Source organism: Haliotis rufescens, unplaced genomic scaffold, assembly GCF_023055435.1.
Source record: "Haliotis rufescens isolate VD_foot unplaced genomic scaffold, xgHalRufe1.0.p SCAF_2, whole genome shotgun sequence".
Taxonomy (NCBI): Eukaryota; Metazoa; Mollusca; class Gastropoda; order Lepetellida; family Haliotidae; genus Haliotis; species Haliotis rufescens.
The window spans coordinates 18,966,001-18,993,006 of record NW_025963890.1 but is presented as its reverse complement, the minus strand read 5'-3'; the positions used below and the strand labels follow the sequence as shown (position 1 = coordinate 18,993,006).

Genomic DNA, 27,006 nt, shown 5'->3' with positions numbered 1-27,006 from the left:
GGCAATGGACGGCACGAAAAGAATCTACACCATCACTTGTGTTGCCCACACCAATCAAACATTTACGCAGAATGTTGTAAAACCCAGTAAGCTTACCATCCAGTATTACAAACGAGCATGGTGATACTAACATAGCATAACCCTGTTCGCCATCCCAGGTAAACAAGATACATATCTATGTGACGAGTACTTATCCACCATGCACGCCTGCATGATATGCACGTAACCATATATCTCAATAACGAAAGGAGTATGTGAATTTATCTATTAATGAAACTAAAACAAACTCATGTAATACAATTAATATATTTAATTCTTTCTTTTTTCTTTATTTTTGTACAATTTATACAAAATGATCATCTTGTGACATCAAAAATATGTTTCTCCAATGATATATGAATGACAAATAAAAACCCCAAATAGCACATATGAAACAATGCCACGAATTGTATAAAGAATATAAAATGATACGTCCCAAATGCTTGATAACACCACTAAATTGTGAATTATCATTATAAATGCGCATTTAAAAGAGCCAAAAAAATAACCAATTTGGAAGATACACTCTCTTTGCAAAATGCAATCAAACTCAAACGACATTGATTTCCACGTGGTCTTAACCATCTGTCAATCAATGTCAAAACAAAGTAAAGCGATTTCGTTGCAAACAGTCTTCAATAAATACGCAGAAAAACATAAGCCGTTAATATTTAATTGAAAAAACGAGCACTACTTTTTAAAACAATATTGGCTTCGGCGAAAATAAACGAACATATGCTTGAGTGAATTACGCCTTTGTCTTCGTAACCTGTCACCGAATGCGAGCGAGACCACGTGGTTTAGCGGTCACGTGACCTTCGCGTCAGCTGGGAGAGCCCCAACGCAGCCAGAAAGACCACGCGGTCTGGCCCGACCCAACTTTGCATTCAGTGACAATGAGAGACGATTTCTATTGACGGTTGAAAATGAATAGGTTACCTGTAAAATGCGACAGGTATTCACCTGTGTAGCCCCAGGGCTGATAAAGGATATTTGCACTCGGTACTAATGAAACGATGACAGTTTGATATATACGAATGTTTTGGAGAAAATGCACAAACGAACTGTTGTAAAAAAAATGACAACCCATTAGGGACATGTCTATCCCGATTGAAACTCAATCATATAAAAATACAGAAATGCTTTGGTTCAGCCATTGTTTGAAGTCACTGTTTGAGAAGACTTATAATGAATAATTATTACGAAACATAATTATTGCATGTATATTTGACCGTCCCGGCAGTCGTAAATGATTGGATTTTTAGTTTACCAAAAAAAAAAATCCCTCTATCCCTCCATACATCCACTTGACCGCAGTACCTCAAGGGAACCTGAACGAATATTGCCACAGTTCCTTAATACACCTCGCGTGTATTCCATACGCGGCGGGTCTTGCATAGAAATTCATCAAAAACTGTATGAACGTCAAAGTGCAGGTAATTTACAGTAAATGTACATGTGTCACACATTGTGTCCACAAATGGCAGTGTTAGCGAACTAGTTTATTTCGTCCCATCAAACCACGCCGCCGACATGTGCTCCCGGCTCACACATGTTGCTTGAATCTGACAGTTTGCACTCAGGGGAGAGAACTCGTCTCTTCCTCTTACTTAGTCTCTTTGTTACCTTCTAATTTCTCAAGTTGTCTCTGTTTCTCCAACTGACTGATGGCAACATCAACAAGCATGTAAAAACACCTGAATATGTCCTCTTTCCCCGCATTGCTTGGGGCAGGGGGAGAGGGGGGTGGGGTGTTGGCGGTATTGTCCCGTGGGTGAGGGTTAAAGTTCATATGAGGGGCACCTGATGTAGAAAGCCTTGATGTGGGCAATCTGTTCAGATTTTCATGATCCGAGTAATATTCACACGACGATGTTTCGCTGTCGGAAAGGTATCCATCCGTATCCATAGAAACAGGGTATGGGGAAAGATCGGAATCGCGACTGGATGCACTGTCTTCAGAATTGTCAAACTTTCTGTCACTCTCTGTCAGACAGAACTTTCGGTTGTCTTCCTCCTCAGAAAACGACTTTTCTTTATTTTTCCGTGTGATTGTGAACTGTAACGGGTCCATGCCATCCTTCTTTATCATCTCGGGTAAAATCCGCCGTCTGGCATTAATAAACCAGTTGCACACCTGTAACACTGTCAGATTAGCAGCATTTGACAAGTACACCTTTTCCTGATCTGTTGGGTAAGCGTTGTACCTGTGTTCGTACAACCAACCTTTGAGAATACGCACTGACTCTTTCGGTAAATTCCCTCTTCGTTTCTTGGCGGAAGACTCGTAACCCATGTTCGAGTCTTCTCTTTTCCCATCTCCCGAGTCGTAATCGTCACTTAGCCAACTCTTTGAGTTCTTTTCTCGAACTAAAAATTTAAAAATATATCGTAAATAAAACTTTCACATGAATTCATGTACATGAAGCTATAGACTTGTAAACTGCTTCACTTACCTTCCATGTGTACACTTCAACCTCGTTGACATTTGAAAGAAATTGCAAACATATTGTCTACAAAAGGTTTGGAGAATTTGAAAATATACTGATATAAATTTAGCCAGATTTACATAGAGACGGATCCAAGTTCACTGTCAAACAGACAAACACATCGGTTTGGACAGTAAACTTGCCCCGCTTATGTTTGAACACAGCTAGGCGTGCCTGACATAAACTGGATCCGACTGTCACTTCTAGCTGTCAAGTGCTGTCAACATGTCCGGCGCTAGTCACACACATCAAATCAGCTAAAAAGTCAGTTCAAATATTCAAAATATTTACCCTCAGCTAAAGTTGAACAGGTAAGCTCATTTTAATCAGCGCTTAAGCCCAGAAATTACACAAAGGCTTGCGACACGCCGCTAACATTGAAGCCCCAAGACCACGTGCGCCATGACAAGCGAGCCTCGCTACTCGCTCAACAATTTGACATTTGTCGATATTCGCTTCAAAAACAACGGCAGTAGAACCACTTACCTCGCTTGGAGCGCATTTTGTCCATATGGACGCTTTGGAATCCGAAATCCAGCTTGCCGGTTTAGTTTAAACCACTTTTGCAACTGTCAAAGTCTCACAACAAGCAGTACGCTCTTCCTCGTTGAAACCACGCGGAGTTCTGGCATGCTATGAGAGTAGAGCATTTTTTGTTTGACAGCTATAGGCCACGTGGCTCATTAGCATCTCGTCGCTGATTGGTCAATGTCACCGGGACAAAGGTCAGGCAACGACGCCAGCTGATGTTTCTCGTTGTTTGACACTGATATGACACTGTAAAACTACAGATATTCTCCCGAAAACCTTCCTCGTATCTCCACACAAGCTATAAATGAATAAAATGGCAAAATCAACCTGTCCTTTAGCCAAACATTGCCGGCTAAAAGTTTCGCGCTATAATGGTCACGTGACAACACAAAGCGCTGTCAGGTTGCTGTCATAATACGGCAAACTGTCAAAGTTTCCGTGTGGTTGCTTGTTAGAAAACTAACTGAATTTATGATTGAGTTTTGGCTAATAACGCATATTCGATTCGTGTGTCAGCGAATATATCTTAGCCGATACCACTGATAGTAATTTGAAGTTGCCAGCGCGTCTTTGTTTATTCCGCTAATGACAGCCCGAGTGGTATATAAATAGGTATATGACATATATAGTTATTTATAGTAAATTATGTAGCCATAACAAAGATACAAATTACCTTGTTATTTCGTTGCGTTTTCTCATTTTCTTGGGCAAATTTAAACAACGTGTTGCACCTATTTCGTATGGCTATCAGAAGCAATATGATTAAAATCGATAAAATGTCGTTTTTACGAGGTAACATTAATTCACGGCACATTGAAACACATGGCGGTACCATCAACTGGTGCAACAGGCGGAGCTATAGCCATTGGACGGATGGACGACACTAAGCTTTTGTCCTGGGCGGGGAAATCATTTCGGGGGGGATGCACAACGGTGACAGCTTTTGTTTTCCGGCCGAGGAAAGCCGTTGTATTCACACCATGGTAAAATATCCTTTGTTTCTTCGTGTTTTAATCTCCTTTCTTATGCAGGCCCACTTTTTTGGTGTTTTAACAATTTGTTTGTAAAGGTACTTAGCCGTATTCCGCGCGTCGAAATAACTGCTGCTCATGCATCAAGTCTGATTTAAGCTGTTTCTGGGGTGACTGTCACGTACCTCTTAGATCTTCATGTTTATCATATACACATCTTTGCTAAACGGTGTGGTGTCTCTTAACTGGGATTGTGTATATGACATAATGCACAGATATAAAAAGCTTTATCTTTTCAACACACACACACACACACACACACACACACACACACACACACACACCCGTTGGATCGACCTAATAAGACAAACGCCCAGAATATATTTCTGAACTTCATACTCTCATTAATGACATAACTTTATACTCTCAATGTTATGTACACAGCATGTTGAGGATTTACAGGTCAGAGCTATAATGGCGACCAAAATATTTATTTAAAAGTATCCATAATTATTTTACAATATTTGGCTAGTTTCTTCCTTGAGATATGATTATTATAAGGCTGGATAAGATGACACATAGATGGATGGTCAGTAACGTTAAACGATATGTACAGTTATCTGATGGAATTAAAATATTTAATTTTAAATTTAAAATGAATTTCGTCAGCAATGTGCATTTCCTATCCACCGAGAGTGTATTGTTGTGTTCCATCATCCACATTAGAGTGAGTATGGTTTTACGCCGCTTTTAGCAATATTCCAGCAATATCACGGCGGGGGGTACCAGAAATGGGCTGCACACATTGTACCCAAGTCGGGAATCGAACCCGAGTCTCCGGCGTGACAAGCGAACGCTTTAACCACTAGACTACCCGGCCGCCCCTCCACAATAAATGTTGTAAACAATATATACAAAGATATGGACAGTTGTTTTGGGTAAGTCAACTGAATATGTTTGCTATGCAATGCTACCCTATACGACTTCATAGCATCTCGCTACACTAAGTGCTCTTACAATCAGTTCTACATTGTCCTACATGTAAATATTTATCCAGACAACGAGGATCAATGTTTATCGGTGTTGTGTACAAATACATTCGCATGTCAATGTTGACATTCGATTGGCAGTTCTGTTGACCTGTAGATGTATTGACAATCATATACAGGCGTCGTAAACGCAGATAAAAGGTGAATATATAGGTGAATACAAATATCACGGCGATACTATGCAGTGGTAGACTTGATATATCATTTGTTGTTGTGACTTATTTGTTGACAAACATTGTAGATTTCACGTAAACACAATTTGTTACTGATGCAGGCAGGTATATAAGTGTATGTGTAAGTTGCATTTTCGGGTATTTTGTATAATAGCCACATGTTGCCTTTTGAAGAGTAATACCGGGAGCTACACACATGTTGCGATGTCAATACCCGAGGCTTAATGCCAGCTGTTGCAGTCACACTTATTGGGGGTGGGGGTGAGGGAGGGGGCGTCGTGTTGCCGATGATATCGGACAGTACAATTTCATTTCCAACTGGTGGCAGCGGATCAACAATGTTCCCTGAAATTAGAACTTGATCACCTGTAGGCCTCTCGCCACGTGGTGCAGATATTGTTTCGGTATATGGCGACCGAAGTACCTTTACACTCATGTTATCTGTGTGTGTGTGTGTGTGTGTGTGCGTGTGTGTGTGTGTGTGTGTGTGTGTGTGTGTGTGGCTGCTTGTACTAGTCCGGACTGATGCTGATATATAGTGCTAGCCCACTGAGATACCATGCCGCAGTTTAACATAAATACCCCACTCAGACACAGTATACTGACTCCGAGCCGACCAGTCCTTGTTTTAGCCCCTTAATGCCGAGCGACAGACAGGGTAACAACAAGTACCATCTTTTAACGTCTTTTGGTATGACGAACACCGGACCTTCTGCTCTCCAGGCGGACGCTCTACCACTAGACCACGGAGGCGGTCCGATAAATCAGACTTTCAATACTAAAAATACCGGATACACAACGAAGTAGTATATACTTGTAGATATTCCGAATAGTCTATTTATACCTCCAGTGTGCTGAAGTATTTATCGTTAGTGCATGCATTACTAATACCAGTCGGCTTTTAAAGCGCATAGTTCAAACGCAATGTATCCTCGCAGCGCTACGTTATCTTTATCCTCAGTCATGCAGTAGATCAGTGTGCACTTGATTTTTATTCACAGCACCCTCGGGAGTATACAACCCAAGCTGTGAGGCGCTAGAAGGTTAACAGTCACGTTATCATCACTTTCTACCGGGTACCCATACACAACTGGGTGAACAGAGGCTTATTTGGAACAAAGTCCACACTTGCCCAGATGTGTTTTAGTGTGCCAATTAAGCTGTCGAACTGTCACCCATCCCAGGACTCTCCGCGACCAACGTTGCTTATCTTCCCCTGATTTCTGACCTGTGCACAGCACCACGTGCCACCATGCACGCTATAGTATATAACGAACTTCTGATATAACACGAGACTTGTCCCTCACATTCGTTCAGTTGAATGTGATTAAGTTAAAACAACAACTACGATGAGTGATGTAGTAAGTAAGTGAGTGAGTATGGTTTTACGCCGCTTTTAGCAACATTCCAGCAATATCACGGCGGGGGACACCAGAAATAGGCTTCACACATTGTACCAATGTCGGGAATCGAACCCGGGTTTTCGGCGTGACGAGCTTTAACCACTAGGCTACCCGACCGCCCCATTTATACAGTAGGGTTTAGCAGTTTTATATACCAGTTATAGCATGTGCCGCGTTCAGTTTCTCAGATCATACGCGTTCAGTACCTCAGATCATACAGACGTTTTCTATTTTGGTGAGACATACGAATATGGATATGCTGCCGACATGGGTCCTAATCTTGGCGCATCTGGGAATCGAACCATCGATCAGCAAATCCCGGCACATCTTAGTGACACAACGCCGCGAATTCCAGAGACCAATGGGCTACCTGTTTCCGTTTTCCAAGAACGACGGTGGTGTTTGGGGGGATTGCATTTGTACATATAATGAATATAAACAATTGTTCTGTTTACATATGGACAGCTGCACTAATTTCGAAGATGTCACCTGGCACGCCATGTGTTATTTATATACATTTCAGTAGAATTTTGATTTGACTGTCATATATTTTAATTTTAAAGTTTCGAATGTATTTGAACCCATCACCATTAAATTCTAAATCCGAAGGTGTAAAGAAATGAGAAGTTTGGACTTAGGTGCTCATAAAATATCACAATGATAAACAAAAGCATGATCACAGTTACTTGTGCCCGGGGACATTCGACGTGTTTATTGACAAACAGCGCGAGCTGTAATTGCTTCCCTATCACTCGGCACAGCATGTGTACATGCTCTCCACAAGTGACATTTGTTTACATATCTATATGGATTAGCCCTACACCATGACTGTTGAATATATTTTATGAAAAACAACAACAATCTAGACATGTATACAAAAGCAAATCTAGCCAGCTCTAGCTGGCTCTTACTGGCTCTAGCTGGCTCTATTCCACATGAACAGATATGAAATCAGCATCAGGATAAATATTTGTTTTAATTTTAGAGAGAAGTGTATTATGTAATATAATATTTCATAGACTATATGTTAGTCTACTGTATGGACGCAAAAGGCATTGTTTCATTCTATCTCAGGGTAAACACGTACATTATCCTCAGGAGGTAACGTTTCCTAGAATCCTATATTATATCATTTTCTTAGAAGCGAAAGTAGACTTCCACACGTGACTCATGCGTATCCCACGATGTGGGAGGTTGTGGTCCGGGGTGATGGAGAGAAAGAGCTGGACCGGTTTCCGCTTTCAGGTTATCTTGGGGTACATATGGGATAATTCCAAATAATTATTTCTTAATATTCATTGCACTTTCTTTTCATTTCCTTAATTTCCACACCCCAAACACTGCGTCATGAATACATATAACAATGGCGATGGTGTTACATTACTCTTCCTTATTCATCATCAAGACATGAAGACGGGGCGTGATCAATCCACCCGCCTCTCTCCAAACCGACTCTTTATGAACCATCACCCTTTATAAACCGACCACGTATTCAAATAAGGTCTCTAAACCGCTCCTCTGAAACCCAGTTTACCCACAAAACCGGCCACCCCGTATCTCGACACTCACCCATAACGACCTCTTTGTAATATGTAACCTGCCTTAACCGGTCACTTTGTAATACAAATAACGGCTATAACGGTACCAATGTAACCCACCAGTCTCCTTAAACGGTCTGTTCTGTCATCAACAACATTTACTGTGTATACCACTCTCTCACAATCTGCCCATTTGTAATCAAAACACCATCTAAACCAATCCCTCTGGAATCACAACTGTCTATCCACGTCACCGTGACATAACTGCATACCTAAGGGTTATAGAGTAGCCGAGTGGTTATAGTATCTCCTTTATCACACCAAACACACGGGTTCGAGTCCCCACATGGGTATATTGTTATATACAATGTAAAAAGCCCATTCACACCAAACAAACCAGTGACAGAAAGTACGACCAAAGATCCTCGTCATCGGGGCAATAACGCACATCTCCCCTATAGGCTAAATGAAACACAAATCTAATTCAATGATCTCGTATTTGCACGTACAATTTGCCATGATGAAGTTTGAACTGAGCAGACTCACATCCTCCCGCCCCCTACCCCCTCCCCACTCCCCTAAGGAACTGGGAAATCCGCGTTGTCTGTTTCTGCGGAAGTATAGGTTATTCAAATCGGACTAAATCCTTTGTACGTGAGCAGCGACCCTACACGCCTCTGACGGGAGATGGCGCGCGCGCATGTGTGTGTGTGTGTGTGTGTGTGTTTGTGTTGTGGGTGGTGGGGGTGGTGGTGGGGGGGGGGGAGGATGTGAGTCTGCTCAGTTCAAACTTACGGGGGTGGTACGAAAGTAGGACCCCAGTAATTCATCTAAATTTAATTTCTTCCTTAATATGGGTCAGGAAGAAGGAAACATTTGAGGGAGGGGGTTTTCATGTGGGAATTAAGTCATGGATTGGACCAGAGGAATAGCACGACTACTACTGAGTTGCAAATTATGTCACAGTATCAACATTTATCAAGTGTATTAATTTGAAGGGTGGCTGAGGAGTCTAACTGAACGGATTTCATTGATGGAGTTTTTCCTTATCCCCTCCGAGGCCCTCACACCTCTGCCAACGCTGGAATGCCTGGATCACACTGACGTAGAAGGCTTCCTGCTAGGGGGGGGGGGGGGGGGGGGGGGGGGGGGCCACGGGTGGCCCAGTCGTCTAAGGCGCCGCGATTCGCTGTGCAGAGTTGCGTCCCTTGGGCATGCCAGAAACCTATGATTGTGGGTTCGAATCCTGGTTCGCCCCGATTATGTTTCTAGGTTTGTCAGCACCATGCCCGTGCTCGTGGGTTTCATCGAAGTGGTAAACGTCTGAGACCTGCATCACTTCGGACTTTCCTCCCACATGAAGCTGACACGCCGTGATATAACTGGAACACTGTTAAAAGCGGCGTTAAACCCAACTCACTCGCTCACTCCTGCTGGTGGTGTAAAAAAAATCCTCCACAGCAGAAATAACGTCGTCATCATTTGCATAATGTTTGCAAGACGGTTCCTTCCTCAAGTCTGGGAAGAGTTGGAAATAAGACGGCGTCAAACCTGGTGAATACGGAAGATGTTCAATGAGTTCAAAGCCACAGCCATGCATTGCTGCCATGGCGACTACTGACTTGTGCACGGGTGCATTGTCCTAGTAGAACAACAAACCTTTAGTGAATTTTCCACGACGTTCATCCTTGATATTCTCACGCAGTTGCCTAGGCAGATTAGCATAATATTGGCCATTAATGGTCTGACCTTTCAGGAGGTAGTCCACCAGTAGGATGCCTTTGAATCCCAGAAAACCAAAGCCATGTCATTGTCAGCTGGTGGATCAGAAGTTGCCTTCTTCAGAGGTGGAAACTTTAAATGTTTCCACTGCTTTGGCAGTTGTTTAGTCTTGGCTGACGGTGGTGAACCCAAGACCAACAAACCGTTCAGCAAAATCGTCTAGGTCTGCTTCAAAATGACGTAAATTCTCACAAGAGATTACGTTTCTGATCAGTAGTCACAAGCCTAGGAATCCAGTGTGCTGACACCTCTGTCACCCCCAGTTCATTCTTCAGAATGTTCTCAACTCCCTCATGAGAGATGCCTACTGTATTGGCTATGTGACGTGTGGTGAGTCGTCGATCATCCATAATCTTATCATGTATTGTATCAACACTTTCCTCAGTGGTGGCAGTTTTGAAGGACTTCCTCATCTTTGATAATCGTCAAGGCTCTCTCTTTTCCTCTTGAAGTCCGCAGCCCCCTTCTCAACAGTTTCAAAGGAAGAAGCACACACATACTTGATGACAGCGTGGTAGCCAGTTTTGTCCATTTTTATCAACAGAGAATACATGGTCACTTTAATGCCTGTAGAAATATGAGACCGCCCCCGTGGTCTTGTGGTAGAGCGTCCGACCGGATAGCGGAAGGTCCGAGGTTCGATCCTCGGCCGCGTCATACCAAAAGACGTTAAAAGATGGTACCTGTTGTTACCCTGTCTGGCGCTCGGCATTTAGGGGCTAAACAAGGACTGGTCGGCTCGGAGTCAGTATACTGTGTCTGAGTGGGGTATACATGTTAAACTGCTGCATGATATCTCAGTGAGCTAGCACTATAAATCGGCATCAGTCCGGACTAGTACAAGCAGCCACACACACACACACACACACGTGCATGCACGTCGCTATATATAAGTGCAATCATCTTAGACGCGACGTTAAACCCAATTTCACCTCACCTGTAAACATACGCTGTTTAGTTGTCTGTGTGGTTCAAATGCCGCCTGTAATTATAATAGAGCGTGTTGTACTTAAAACATGCAAATTATGAAGTGTGTACTGTACATCCTTCGAAGTTAGGCTCAGAACATTTCACCCACCCCTCATAGCTAGTGTATAACTTCCATGGATCGCTACCACAGCTCGGTTCGAAAGGCATGATGGTAGATATAGTCGTCCAATCAAATTAAACGAGACATTCTGCGCTGTATGTTACTGATAATAGAGACGATGACATCACGCATAGGTCCAGGATATTTATCATAACAAAAGGAGATATTATATAATGGATAATCGAGGATGGCCAGTCGTTGCAGTGGTGAAAATATCGATGTATGATGCCATTGAGGACTCTCTTTAGTAACTCAAGTGAAGTTATCTTGTCTCACAACGCAGATTCACAGGGTGCTTTGATGGTGACCTCCGTGGAAGTTCATCTCCATCTGTCATGGCTGGGGAAGTGTATCATCGTACCCGACACGCTCGTTATTGAACAATGGTTCGTTCGCCTGATCAAAATCTGATGACGTTTTACAAACCGTGATATTTTACATGCCTTATGTCTAATATAAAACCCCTTTAACGTATCCACCACACATCAAACGCATGTTCCCTAACCATGGATATTTAAACTCGCCCATTTCAATTTCATCATGCACAGTTAACCCATCCATGTCGCCCCCAAACTTCAAGTCAATTAAATGTACTTGACGAGAAAGGTGCCTTTGACCAGTCTTGTCTGAATAATCGGGGGAAGGGGGGACGCTCACGTTCCCCAATTTCTAAATCCGCCTTCCCACCGGACTACACTCCACTTATCCTTGGTTCACACCTGTATGGGTGGGGAGGGCTAGGCGTAGGGGGATCCAATTCTCATATCATCTATTGTGACTTGATAGATTTTTACCAGGTTTAAGCTGCAATAATCCACCATGTCGATAGCACGGCCCATACACAAACCTCTATGCGTTTAATGCTTTTGAAACGTTCCGTCCGTTGTATCGTCTTTACACACACACATTTATAAACGTTTCAGTCAAAGTGTTGTGAAAAGGCCACATCAAACATATTTTTGAAAAAGGGAAGATGCTTAAGGTTGTTTTTCTATTGCTAAGATTGGTTCCAGTTTTAATTTTAATTGCTAATCCAAAAGTTTGGTGCAACCAGTCCTGACGCCCGTTGTTTCAGTTACTGATAGACATAAACTCTATTTCTTTGTATATTGTCCTTTCAAATTGAGAATGAAAAAAGATATTCCTAAAACTGGCAGACATATGTAATTTCTAATATGATGCTGAACACAAATATTGCTACACATGTAACGGCCTAAATATCACAGCTTGTACACTAAATATGCACTGCAGTAATCTAGACTTGACATGCAAATGTTATGGACTTGCATGGGCTGTATTTGATATATTTGCTTCAGGCTCTGTATGGCAGACCAGCGTAAACCCAAATACTAGTATAACATTTGTTATATTTGACAACTTTCGAAATAGCTTTGTGAATTCAAGTACTTTATGGTTCGAAAAGCACACTACCTACACCTGCCCACCTAAAAATCATCTAAAGTCACCAGCCACTGTAATAATCTAGGTTGCTAGGTGACTAATTTTAACAAATTATAACGCAGTTAAAAAAGCAACATGTTGTTAAACCTTTCAGCAGTGATTTGGTATTTAACACATTCTCCAAATATCGATAACAAGACTCTTATATGAGATAGAAATAATGTAAAAAAGACGAGAATGTGGTAATAAACATTGATTACAAAACCTACTTGGTTCATCTCGAAATTTAGATATTTGTAGGGAAGACAACTCTGTTAGTACAAAGAAACCTATCTAACTCGAAGCTCTTGGGGTCAAAGGAAATATAGAGACGTCGAATTTCAGGCAAACGGAGAGAAGATAAACGATCATAGCACGTAAGGATTCCGTCGGATAATGCAGTCACGCATCCTTTACGGTTTGTCGAGTAAATGGGGTTCGAGGGTTCATTGCATAAGGAAGATATTCGGAGCACCCAATGACCTGTAATGCAGTTTCTGATCGGCAGTTAGAACTTTGGAAAAGATAACTCTTAAACGTTCTTGAAACAAATTATGTTATATATAATTTCAAACGTTCCAAGTATGGTCAAATTAAAGTTATATTTAGTATTTTCTATTTCATTCTCAAAGAATATTTATGTTTTAGAATGACCAGGTCACCAGACTGGTTTGTTTCCCTTTCATTCTCATTAAGCAGAAAATTCAGTAAAACTCATTAGCAACCATAGTGGCATAGTATAGTCAAGAAGAGATAGCTCTTAAAAATCCGCGAAAACATATTATTATCTAAAAACTGGACAAAACCCAAAACTAATGCCCCAGAACTAAATATATTCACAGAAAGTTTTAAATGACACAAATGATGAGAAGTATTTTTTAAAAAATTTCAATCAATTGATTTATTGATTGAGAAAACTGAAGCACGGTAGCTGCTCAGATATGAAATTACAACTGACATTGAAATATGGGATGCACACATGCATATATATAAACTCATCGATTACGGATACAAATACTTGTGGATGCGAACGTTTCATATGCAACTACTGAAAAAACCCATTTGACTGTTATATTAGGCGTTCTCATGTGTACATAATGATTGGCACGGTTAAAATGTAGTCATCAAACGCTCATTGCAAACGCTGCTTATCCCCCAACGAGGCTTCCACGATCGTGCTATGTTTAAGCGTCACGGGTTTTTTCCTAACTGGTAGTTAAAACACTAGTGCAGTGTGCCGAAAGAGAATTGTGACGTCTTTAGGTCACGTGTCACTTTTGGTCCTCCAGCCCTTGAGTATCGTTCGATGACTTTTTTGCATAATACATAATAAAAATAATAACTACGTTGCATTGTCATTTAAATTCTATCAAGACATTCCGAAACGTTATTGTCAAGAAAGCAGGGTTTCCAGACAAATGGGGTTTCACTGAATACCCTGAGTGACAGCTTTGCTATGCTACGCTTTTTGACACATTACATGATCAGACGCAAACTTAGATAAAATGCGTAATAAAGGCTGGTTAACTAAATATTAAATTCTATAACATAAGATGACTTTTTACTGTATGTTTACCTATGTACATATCACAGGTAAGATACCCGTGAAGATCCGGGTCAGCAACCAATGCTTGCGGTAAAATTTGACTATACTTGTAAGAGGCGACTAACGGGATCTTGTGGCCAGACTCGCTGACTTTGTTGATGCATGTCATCGTATCCCAATTGCGTGGATCGATGCTCATGATGTCAATTACTGGATTGTCTGGTCAAGACTCGCTTTTTTACAGACCGCCGTCATATAGCTGGAATATATATGGTGCGGCGTTAAACAATAAACAAACAAAACCCGATTCATTTGATCGCCTCGAACGACAAGTAAAGGTAGTTGGAGACATATTCTAACCGGAAATTCCCCAAGGGTAATATATGTTGTGAGATATTCGGTGATGAGAACTGAGAAACTGTGACGTTTCTTTAGTTGTTATGTATACGTCTACAACGTGACATTCGCATATTGAGAACGTTCATACACGCACACAGAATTAAACGATTACATTTGACAATATAAATGTCTGATCACGACAAGACATATAGCCGGATAATTGTTGTGTGCGTTAAACTACATACAAACAAACAAACAAGCAAACGAACAGTAGAAATGTAATTCCTAGTATCAGAAATAACGCTTCATGAAAGCCTCATTTTAGCTCAAGTTTTACGTTTCCGCCACAAAAGAACAGATGGTGTTAAAGTGCAAAACTGAAATCGTTCTGACGTGACCCGTAATGGGATGTCCTCAGATCTTTGTTAGTGGTGGCGAGATCTAAGATCTGATTTTAATGAGATTGTTTCATAACGATTTCCAGATGTTCATTCCTTAGATATATTCAGATTTTGTGGGTAAAAAATATCCATATCATACTTTGTTCATTATCAGACACACAGTATAGCCATGTGTTGGATTAGTCAATAAAATCATTATCTTACGGCGAAGTTATCTATACATTTGTTGGTGATTAGCCTCGTATTTTTTAATGATAGCTCGTGTGTCAAAGCGCCAGAGTATTCACGACCGGGGAGCAAATATACACGTACCTCACACACCCATACTGTACAGAGGACTAAAAATACTTTCAACACTAACTAACTTTATGGATCCGATGGTCACAATGGCTGCTAATGAAATATTATTTTAATGGATGGGACGCCCACGTCTGGTTCAAACACTGCCGAACAAAAGAAAGTATACACTTGAAAATTGGATGTGACCAAAAACTACAAACGCTATCGAGGCTGCAACAGTTGCCGAAACACACAGTATACTTCTGGGCCCCGTTCCACAAAGCGATCTTAGCGCTACGATTGTAGTAAGTCAGTGTTAAAGAATGGGAGTTACGATCGACTTAGCGCTAAGATCACTTTGTGGAACGGGGCCCAGGTCCAAAACACAGCTACGAGACCCATTATACCACCATCGAATAACCATTTCTTGTTTATTTTATTTTAACCACCATCCAACATGGGTGTATACCCTGCAGTTTAGAATGTCCTCGTATCTTTAAGTCATGGAGCGATGTAGGCCTTAACACGTGACCTAAACACCTCACAGTGGAATTTCTGTTTTGCACACGTCACCGTTATAAAAATCACGACAGCACCTTGATTGAACGTTTCTAAAAAAACAAGGACTTGTGACCCTAAAAATGGTACAAAAATGCAAGACTCGTTTTTGCAATGACTACGTTTAAAAATGAAAAGGGTAACTAGTTCTGTGTAATGAAATTCTAGTAATTCACACTATGACAAAGAACAAAATCCCAGGAACTTTTGTCTATGAGTATATGTGCGTATACATTACCCTAAATACAAAATCACCATAATCACGTAAAATCAGTTATACGTTATTTATAGTTCGTCAAGAAAAAGCGATCCCTTGGCTTCACTCACCATACATGTTAATTTCCAAAATATATTAATAATAATTGCCTTAGTATAGCGGACTCGATAATAAACATTCAGTATGTATATGTATAATATTCAATAAACGAGTCCCTCGCGCACGCTGTGGGTGTCTGGCTCCATCAGTCGCACAGCATCCAATTCAGTGTGATGGAATAGACAACATATGTTCCAATTTATAGGATTTATTTAATTGAACACATACAGATCCATCTTCGTAGCATGTGTTTTTGTAGTTTCCATGGCAACGCACATGTGTAGCAGACATATCGTTATATAGATCCATACAATCCGGAGTTCATTATCATATATTCATGTTATGTATTTTTAAAAGTTTTTTTATCATCTGAATTGCATATTTCTTATAAAACGAACTGAGCTTATTTCTTAGATCGCTTATGTTCGGTATACCAGGAGTTGATGAATTGTTTATTCCGGATATAACCCCTTTAGTTCGGTACAAGGAGTTGTAGGTATATGATGCTTTTTGTTCGCTGTTTAACGCCGCACTCAGCAATATTCCTGCTATATGACGGGGACATTATGAACATAGAAATACCTTTCTGAAACATTAATGTACAGTGAACTCCCGTTAATCCGGACTGCTCCGGTCTAGACTTACATTTAGTGTTTTCTTTTGCTAAATATATAATAGATACGAGTTCAGAGAACACCAAAGAAATCTAGACTTGCCCAACCATTACCGGTTTGCCTGAGATGTTCGGATGTCTCTGTTTCAGGGTTAGACTAAAGCTCAGTCTCTGAAAATACAACATTTAAATGGAAAATAAGCCCCAGTGAGATGGGAGATTCTGAACCTGTGGAAAATCTAGACTTGCTTCAATTAAACGTAGAATTACAGTCAGGGCTGGGCGGAAGGGAAAATGATGTGGTTCGGAGACTGTGAGACAGGCCATTTGAGCTTGTTTAAGAGTCTTGGTAAAGTCCTGTTATGTTTTATGCGATTGAAAGTTTACACAGCTAACTTAACAAACAACATTATTACATAACTTGTAGGTTTTTACAGTTTTAACACAACACAATAGTAGTAGCTACGTCAATCAAGTTGTCTATTCCACGCACGCATATGTCTACCTTCAGGGTTGTCACCCGGCGCTGCTGTGAATACGTGCGGATTTTATATATAGCGCACACACACCTACTGGGCTACATGTGAAAGAAATATATGCACGTGCATGCTTTGCCTACAATGAGACAAAAAGGAAAGGTTTCCTATATATAGACATTGTTTGATAGTTTAAAACAGACTTAATAAATAATAAATAATAGCAATACATTTATTGTTTGCTGATTTCAAATAATTTATCTTTGTATTCATGTGGTAAATCTCTACGACATGACATGACTTCGGTAAGTGAGAACGTGTCGGAATATATATATTACTCATGTGCGTGATACTAAATAATCGTTGAAAAACTAAAATGCATATTTTTGATTACGGGTTTCGGATTGCGCGAACATGTTATAACAGATGCAATGTATTATAACGCCCAATGCGATAGGTTTATGCGAAAGGTTCTCTCTTATAACAGTTGAACCCCGTTAAACCGGACATCAGAAATGTTTATTCGATGGTGATTTAATTTTGCAGTGTTTCGGTGACCGTTTTCAGCCCAGTAACGTTTTTTTAAGGTTATAATTTTGGGGTCAAAATCAATTTTTAAGTGTATACTGTCTTTTTCCCCGGCAGTTTACAATACTCCATAGATGTGTTAATCCGGATATTGTTAATCCGAACCTTTCACGGATTAACGGGGTTTCACTTTATATACACATTACGTAAGCGGAAACGTGGCGAAGGAAGACGTGAAACAAACATGTGCGAAACCTGCCTGTAAGATATGGGGAATTTATGTTTAATTTCCTTGTGCGAATTCCGAGGAAAAGAGTTGACTCATTGTCTAGTAGTTTTGCTATTCATTTTGGGGTGATTAATGGATGTTTAACGCAGTAGTAAGCAATTCAAGCTGTATTGAATCTGGACCAGGAACGCCAGTGACTGACATCATTGGCAACTACCACGATGGTGGTTAGGATGACACCACGGCAGGTCACCCGATCCCCACCCGATCCCCGCCCGATCCCCATTAGTGGACTACATCAAAGGTGACGTACTAAGGACCTTCTCCGACCTATGAACAAATATTCACACCTTCAGGGTAAGACGAGACAGCATGATCAGCTCAGTTGCCCATTGTAACCATCCGACTTTGTTTCAGTGGGATCCCATTCTACCTCTTAATCTCCATGGGGTTAATTCACAGATGTGGCTTGGGAGTATTGGTTGGTCATCGAACCCTCGAGATGTGGATCGGTGCGCAAACCACACACTCCATACTCCAAGCTCCACGAACGCTCCTCTCCATGCTCCTCACACTGCTATCCATACTCCACACTCCGCACTTCCCTCTCTGCTACCAACCCACACCTCACGCTCCTCACACCACACGCCGATCTCCACTTTCCACCCCTATACTTCACGCTCCACATTATACGCTCCAACCACGTTCCTCTCCACGCTCCGCTCTCCGCTCTCCACGCTCCACACACCGCTCTCCACACTCCACGCACCGCTCTCCGCTCTCCGGTCTCCGCGCTCAACACACCGCTCTCCACGCTCCACGCACCGCTCTCCGCTCGCCGCTCGCCGCTCGCCGCTCTCCACGCTCCACGCACCGCTCTCGGCTCTCCGCTCCACATTCCACATTCCACACTCCACACTCCGCACGCCACACTCCACTCTCCACGCTCCGCTCTCCACACACAGCTCTCCGCTCTCCACGCACAGCTATCGGCTATCCGCTCTCCACACTCCACACTCCGCTCTCCACACTCCACACTCATCTCTCCCCGCTCCACGCTCTACACTCCACGCTCCTCTCCCCACATTCCACACTCCGCTCTCCGCTCTCCGCGCTCCGCGCTCCACGCTCCTCTCTCGGCTCTCCGCTCTCCACACTCCACGCTCTCCACTCTCCACACTTCACGCTCCACGCTCCACGCTCCTCTCTCCACACTCCGCTCTTCTCACTCCACGCTCCGCTCTCCAGTCTCCAGTCTCCAGTTTCCACGCTCCTCTCCATGCTGCACAAACCGCTCTCCTCTCCCCATACTCTGTGCTCCATACTCCCCGCTCCACACCCAATCCCAATACTGGTCCGTGCTATGATAAGTACCTCATTGTTTGGTGGCATGTTTTCAGGTTGGGCGCACTACAACTACAGATATCATCTAACCGCACTGAGTGATCTTGTCAGCATGGCATTATACCGACTTCGGATTTATCCGAAAATCTTCCCAGGATCACCTCTAACATGTACGAACTCGAAGAATGCGGAAGTCATTTAATCGTTGTGGAAAAACGTTGCACAACAATGGTATGTTTGTCTGCATGTAACGATGGCTGATTTCAATCTCATGTGAAGCACACAATGTCAGTTAGTAAAGCAATAATCCCCCCCTTTTTCTAACGCGAAACAAGTCTTATCAAAATTCAGGGAAATTAACATTTCTGGAAAAAGAATCATTATTAGAGGAAGACAATAAACAAAGGAAGTTTACATTTTATTTCAGGAACATTGTTCATCTGATATCAGTTTAAACATGTTTTAATTCAGTTAGGGAAAAAAGCCAAAAGAAATCGGGTTCAAACACTGATTATCGCTGTGCTTCAAATGTAATTGATCATTAAAACCTCCCTTAATTAAAATATGTATGAAGGGAGATGGCGTAAATTGCATTAAATTAAGTTTGAAGGTTCAAAGCGACAATATATTCTCAATGAATATTCAAAGCCAATTAATATAACTTAATGTGAGTGTGGCTGTGCATATTATGGAGGTGCATTTTGCTGGTGGTATCATGACTCGAGGTACGATGCAACACTGACACAACCAGCACACAGAAGTACAGGTGTGTACACAAAGACTACCCGACCACTGGATTCATTGTAGCTATCCGATGCACGTTTGTGTGGCTATTTACAGCACACACAGAGTATCTTCTGATGAGAACAATCCACATAGGACCCTACACTGTATATACTGAATACAGCCGATCAACATAGTGTTGGGGCTTTAGTGTGACTCCTGTAGAGATGAATCAACATAATACCCAAACACTGTATCTACTGAATACAGCCGATCAACATAGTGTTGGGGCTTTAGTGTGACTCCTGTAGAGATGAATCCACATAATACACAAACACTGTATATACTGAAGCCATCCGATACACATAGTGTTGGGGCTTTAGTGTGACTCATGTAGGGAAGAATCCACATAATACCCAGAAACATGGTTATAATGAAGCCATCCGATACACATAGTGTTGGGGCTTTAGTGAGACTCCTGTAGAGATGAATCCACATAATACACAAACACTGTATATACTGAAGCCATCCGATACACATAGTGTTGGGGCTTTAGTGTGACTCATGTAGGGAAGAATCCACATAATTCCCAGAAACATGGTTATAATGAAGCCATCCGATACACATAGTGTTGGGGCTTTAGTGAGACTCCTGTAGAGATGAATCCACATAATACCCAAACACTGTATATACTGAATACAGCCGATCAACATAGTGTTGGGGCTTTAGTGTGACTCCTGTAGAGATGAATCCACATAATACACAAACACTGTATATACTGAAGCCATCCGATACACATAGTGTTGGGGCTTTAGTGTGACTCATGTAGGGAAGAATCCACATAATACCCAGAAACATGGTTATAATGAAGCCATCCGATACACATAGTGTTGGGGCTTTAGTGAGACTCCTGTAGAGAAGAATCCACATAATACCCAAACACTGTATATACTGAATACAGCCGATCAACATAGTGTTGGGGCTTTAGTGTGACTCCTGTAGGGATGAATCCACATAATACCCAAACACTGTATATACTGAAGCCATCCGATACACATAGTGTTTGGGCTTTAGTGTGACTCATGTAGGGAAGAATCCACATAATACCCAGAAACATGGTTATAATGAAGCCATCCGATACACATAGTGTTGGGGCTTTAGTGTGACTCCTGTAGAGAAGAATCCACATAATACCCAAACACTGTATATACTGAATACAGCCGATCAACATAGTGTTGGGGCTTTAGTGTGACTCCTGTAGGGATGAATCCACATAATACCCAAACACTGTATATACTGAAGCCATCCGATACACATAGTGTTGGGGCTTTAGTGTGACTCCTGTAGAGAAGAATCCACATAATACCCAAACACTGTATCAACTTAATCCAGCCGATCCACATTTGTGTGGCTACTTACTACACAACCATAGTGCCTGGGCTTTAGTGTGACTCCTGTAGAGAAGAATCCACATAATACCCAAACACTGTATATACTGAAGCCATCCGATACACATAGTGTTGGGGCTTTAGTGAGACTCCTGTAGAGAAGAATCCACATAATACCCAAACACTGTATCAACTTAATCCAGCCGATCCACATTTGTGTGGCTACTTACTACACAACCATAGTGCCTGGGCTTTAGTGTGACTCCTGTAGAGAAGAATCCACATAATACCCAAACACTGTATATACTGAAGCCATCCGATACACATAGTGTTGGGGCTTTAGTGTGACTCCTGAAGAGAAGAATCCACATAATACCCAAACACTGTACCTACTGAATCCAGCCGATCCACATTTGTGTGGCTACTTACTACACAACCATAGTGCCTGGGCTTTAGTGTGACTCCTGTAGAGAAGAATCCACATAATACCCAAACACTGTATCAACTTAATCCAGCCGATCCACATTTGTGTGGCTACTTACTACACAACCATAGTGCCTGGGCTTTAGTGTGACTCCTGAAGAGAAGAATCCACATAATACCCAAACACTGTATCAACTTAATCCAGCCGATCCACATTTGTGTGGCTACTTACTACACAACCATAGTGCCTGGGCTTTAGTGTGACACCTGTAGAGAAGAATCCACATAATACCCAAACACTGTATCAACTTAATCCAGCCGATCCACATTTGTGTGGCTACTTACTACACAACCATAGTGCCTGGGCTTTAGTGTGACTCCTGTAGAGAAGAATCCACATAATACCCAAACACTGTATCAACTTAATCCAGCCGATCCACATTTGTGTGGCTACTTACTACACAACCATAGTGCCTGGGCTTTAGTGTGACTCCTGAAGAGAAGAATCCACATAATACCCAAACACTGTATCAACTTAATCCAGCCGATCCACATTTGTGTGGCTACTTACTACACAACCACAGTGCCTGGGCTTTAGTGTGACTCCTGTAGAGAAGAATCCACATAATACCCAAACACTGTATCAACTTAATCCAGCCGATCCACATTTGTGTGGCTACTTACTACACAACCATAGTGCCTGGGCTTTAGTGTGACTCCTGTAGAGAAGAATCCACATAATACCCAAACACTGTATATACTGAAGCCATCCGATACACATAGTGTTGGGGCTTTAGTGAGACTCCTGTAGAGAAGAATCCACATAATACCCAAACACTGTATCAACTTAATCCAGCCGATCCACATTTGTGTGGCTACTTACTACACAACCATAGTGCCTGGGCTTTAGTGTGACTCCTGTAGAGAAGAATCCACATAATACCCAAACACTGTATATACTGAAGCCATCCGATACACATAGTGTTGGGGCTTTAGTGAGACTCCTGTAGAGATGAATCCACATAATACCCAAACACTGTATATACTGAATACAGCCGATCAACATAGTGTTGGGGCTTTAGTGTGACTCCTGTAGGGATGAATCCACATAATACCCAAACACTGTATATACTGAAGCCATCCGATACACATAGTGTTTGGGCTTTAGTGTGACTCATGTAGGGAAGAATCCACATAATACCCAGAAACATGGTTATAATGAAGCCATCCGATACACATAGTGTTGGGGCTTTAGTGTGACTCCTGTAGAGAAGAATCCACATAATACCCAAACACTGTATATACTGAATACAGCCGATCAACATAGTGTTGGGGCTTTAGTGTGACTCCTGTAGGGATGAATCCACATAATACCCAAACACTGTATATACTGAAGCCATCCGATACACATAGTGTTGGGGCTTTAGTGTGACTCCTGTAGAGAAGAATCCACATAATACCCAAACACTGTATCAACTTAATCCAGCCGATCCACATTTGTGTGGCTACTTACTACACAACCATAGTGCCTGGGCTTTAGTGTGACTCCTGTAGAGAAGAATCCACATAATACCCAAACACTGTATATACTGAAGCCATCCGATACACATAGTGTTGGGGCTTTAGTGAGACTCCTGTAGAGAAGAATCCACATAATACCCAAACACTGTATCAACTTAATCCAGCCGATCCACATTTGTGTGGCTACTTACTACACAACCATAGTGCCTGGGCTTTAGTGTGACTCCTGTAGAGAAGAATCCACATAATACCCAAACACTGTATATACTGAAGCCATCCGATACACATAGTGTTGGGGCTTTAGTGTGACTCCTGAAGAGAAGAATCCACATAATACCCAAACACTGTACCTACTGAATCCAGCCGATCCACATTTGTGTGGCTACTTACTACACAACCATAGTGCCTGGGCTTTAGTGTGACTCCTGTAGAGAAGAATCCACATAATACCCAAACACTGTATCAACTTAATCCAGCCGATCCACATTTGTGTGGCTACTTACTACACAACCATAGTGCCTGGGCTTTAGTGTGACTCCTGAAGAGAAGAATCCACATAATACCCAAACACTGTATCAACTTAATCCAGCCGATCCACATTTGTGTGGCTACTTACTACACAACCATAGTGCCTGGGCTTTAGTGTGACACCTGTAGAGAAGAATCCACATAATACCCAAACACTGTATCAACTTAATCCAGCCGATCCACATTTGTGTGGCTACTTACTACACAACCATAGTGCCTGGGCTTTAGTGTGACTCCTGTAGAGAAGAATCCACATAATACCCAAACACTGTATCAACTTAATCCAGCCGATCCACATTTGTGTGGCTACTTACTACACAACCATAGTGCCTGGGCTTTAGTGTGACTCCTGAAGAGAAGAATCCACATAATACCCAAACACTGTATCAACTTAATCCAGCCGATCCACATTTGTGTGGCTACTTACTACACAACCACAGTGCCTGGGCTTTAGTGTGACTCCTGTAGAGAAGAATCCACATAATACCCAAACACTGTATCAACTTAATCCAGCCGATCCACATTTGTGTGGCTACTTACTACACAACCATAGTGCCTGGGCTTTAGTGTGACTCCTGTAGAGAAGAATCCACATAATACCCAAACACTGTATATACTGAAGCCATCCGATACACATAGTGTTGGGGCTTTAGTGAGACTCCTGTAGAGAAGAATCCACATAATACCCAAACACTGTATCAACTTAATCCAGCCGATCCACATTTGTGTGGCTACTTACTACACAACCATAGTGCCTGGGCTTTAGTGTGACTCCTGTAGAGAAGAATCCACATAATACCCAAACACTGTATATACTGAAGCCATCCGATACACATAGTGTTGGGGCTTTAGTGTGACTCCTGAAGAGAAGAATCCACATAATACCCAAACACTGTACCTACTGAATCCAGCCGATCCACATTTGTGTGGCTACTTACTACACAACCATAGTGCCTGGGCTTTAGTGTGACTCCTGTAGAGAAGAATCCACATAATACCCAAACACTGTATATACTGAAGCCATCCGATACACATAGTGTTGGGGCTTTAGTGTGACTCCTGTAGAGATGAATCCACATAATACCCAAACAATGTATATACTGAAGCCACCCGATCCACATAGTGTTGGGGCTTTAGTGTGACTCCTGTAGAGAAGAATCCACATAATACACAAACACTGTATATACTGAAGCCATCCGATACACATAGTGTTGGGGCTTTAGTGTGACTCCTGTAGAGAAGAATCCACATAATACCCAAACACTGTATATACTGAAGCCATCCGATACACATAGTGTCGGGGCTTTAGTGTGACTCCTGTAGGGATGAATCCACATAATACCCAAACAATGTATATACTGAAGCCATCCGATACACATAGTGTTGGGGCTTTAGTGTGACTCCTGTAGGGAAGAATCCACATAATACCCAGAAACATGGTTATAATGAAGCCATCCGATACACATAGTATTGGGGCTTTAGTGAGACTCCTGTAGAGAAGAATCCACATAATACCCAAACACTGTATCTACTGAAGCCACCCGATCCACATTTGTGTGGCTCCTTACAACACAGCCATAGTGCTCGGGCTTTAGTGTGACTCCTGTTGAGTGAGTGAGTATGATTTTACGCCGCTTTTAGCAATATTCAAGCAAATATCACGGCGGGGGACACCAGAAATGGGCTTCACATATTGTACCCATGTCGGGAATCGAACCCGGATCTTCGGCGTGACGAGCGAACACTTTAACCACAAGGCTACCTGACCGCCCCGACACCTGTTGAGAGGAATCCACATTGTACCCAAACACTATGAACTGACGGGCCGAAAAAAGAAAATAGTAAAAGAAATGATTATTCGATGGTGATGTATTTCTTTTACGGGTATAATAGTATGGACCTTAAGTTTGCTGTTTTTCGGGGACTGTTTTCAGCCTAGTAACGTATGGATAATTTTCAAGTGTATTCTTTCTTTTGCCCGGCAGTTTATATACTGTTTGTATTATTCTCAGTAATTACTACGGATCATTATTGTTTTCAGTAAATATCACTGAGCATTATTATTCTCAGTAATTACTACGGATCATTATTGTTTTCAGTAATTATCACTGAGCATTATTGTTTTCAGTAATTACCAATGAGGATTATTGTTTTCGGTAATTACCACTGAGCATTATTGTTTACAGTAATTTCCACTGAGTATTATTATTTTCGGTTATTACCACTGACCATTATTGTTTTCAGTAATTACCAATGAGGATTATTGTTTTCGGTAATTACCACTGAGCATTATTGTTTACAGTAATTTCCACTGAGCATTATTATTTTCGGTTATTACCACTGACCATTATTGTTTTCAGTAATTACCAATGAGGATTATTGTTTTCGGTAATTACCACTGAGCATTATTGTTTACAGTAATTTCCACTGAGCATTATTATTTTCGGTAATTACCACTGAATATTATTATTTGTTTCATGCTAATTGACTAGTACAAATCAATTGACGTCGTTCCTTGTTCATGACGTCATATTTGATTTTTTTTACGTCGATCCTACAAACTGAGCCGATGTATCTTAAGATGAGACGTATATTTTTCTAAATTTTCTCTGAAAAGAAGGTTAAGATCCGGATTTACGGATTACCAGTATCATGTGAAATATGCTGAAAGTTCCCCGTCGAGGCTCGGAACTGTACCTCGTAGATTGTTCTCTATATATTCTCTATATATTCTATAACACTTGATGTGTCAGTTATACAATACTGCTATACTTTGAAACAGGATTAAACCAATTTCAATATCTCCTGACACCATTAAGGTCAAACATAGCAGGGACCGGCCGCGAACTACAAACGTTTCTAATTTTAACATTGTTGTTAAACCTGGCAACTTGTTTACCCTAGATGAACTGGAGGAGTGACTGCGAGACTCTGCCCGGGGACTCCGACACGCTCAACGTCGACATTTCACTACATCGCCGTATACCATACACGTATAGTACACCAGCATATTGCCGGGATGATTTTACAACACAACGGCAATCCGATTAAGCGCTGAGTTATATATCAACGTAAGATTGCCAAACTACACGACAGGCAAGCGTCGTTCTGATATGGTTTTGTTCAACGCCCCGTACCTAAAGAAGATTGGTTTCTTTGTTGTTTACAGCCGCACTCAGCAATATTCCAGCTATGTGACTGCGGTCCGTAAATAATCGAGTCTAGACCAGACAATCCAGTGATTGACATCATGAGCATCGATCCACGCAATTAGGATACAATGACATGC

General features: G+C 41.7%; 1 protein-coding gene across 1 annotated transcript; it reads right to left on the bottom strand.

Annotated features, from left to right (window-relative positions):
• Nucleotides 1-295: 295 nt before the first annotated feature.
• LOC124138806 (homeobox protein TGIF2-like) lies at nucleotides 296-3,177 on the bottom strand. The gene is made up of 2 exons (XM_046505679.2): nucleotides 3,015-3,177; nucleotides 296-2,409 (listed from the first exon to the last, which is right to left on the bottom strand). Exons 1-2 carry the CDS (start codon nucleotides 3,037-3,039, stop codon nucleotides 1,646-1,648), a joined length of 789 nt encoding a protein of 262 aa, XP_046361635.1. The 5' UTR covers nucleotides 3,040-3,177; the 3' UTR covers nucleotides 296-1,645.
• Between the last annotated feature and the right edge of the window lie 23,829 nt (nucleotides 3,178-27,006).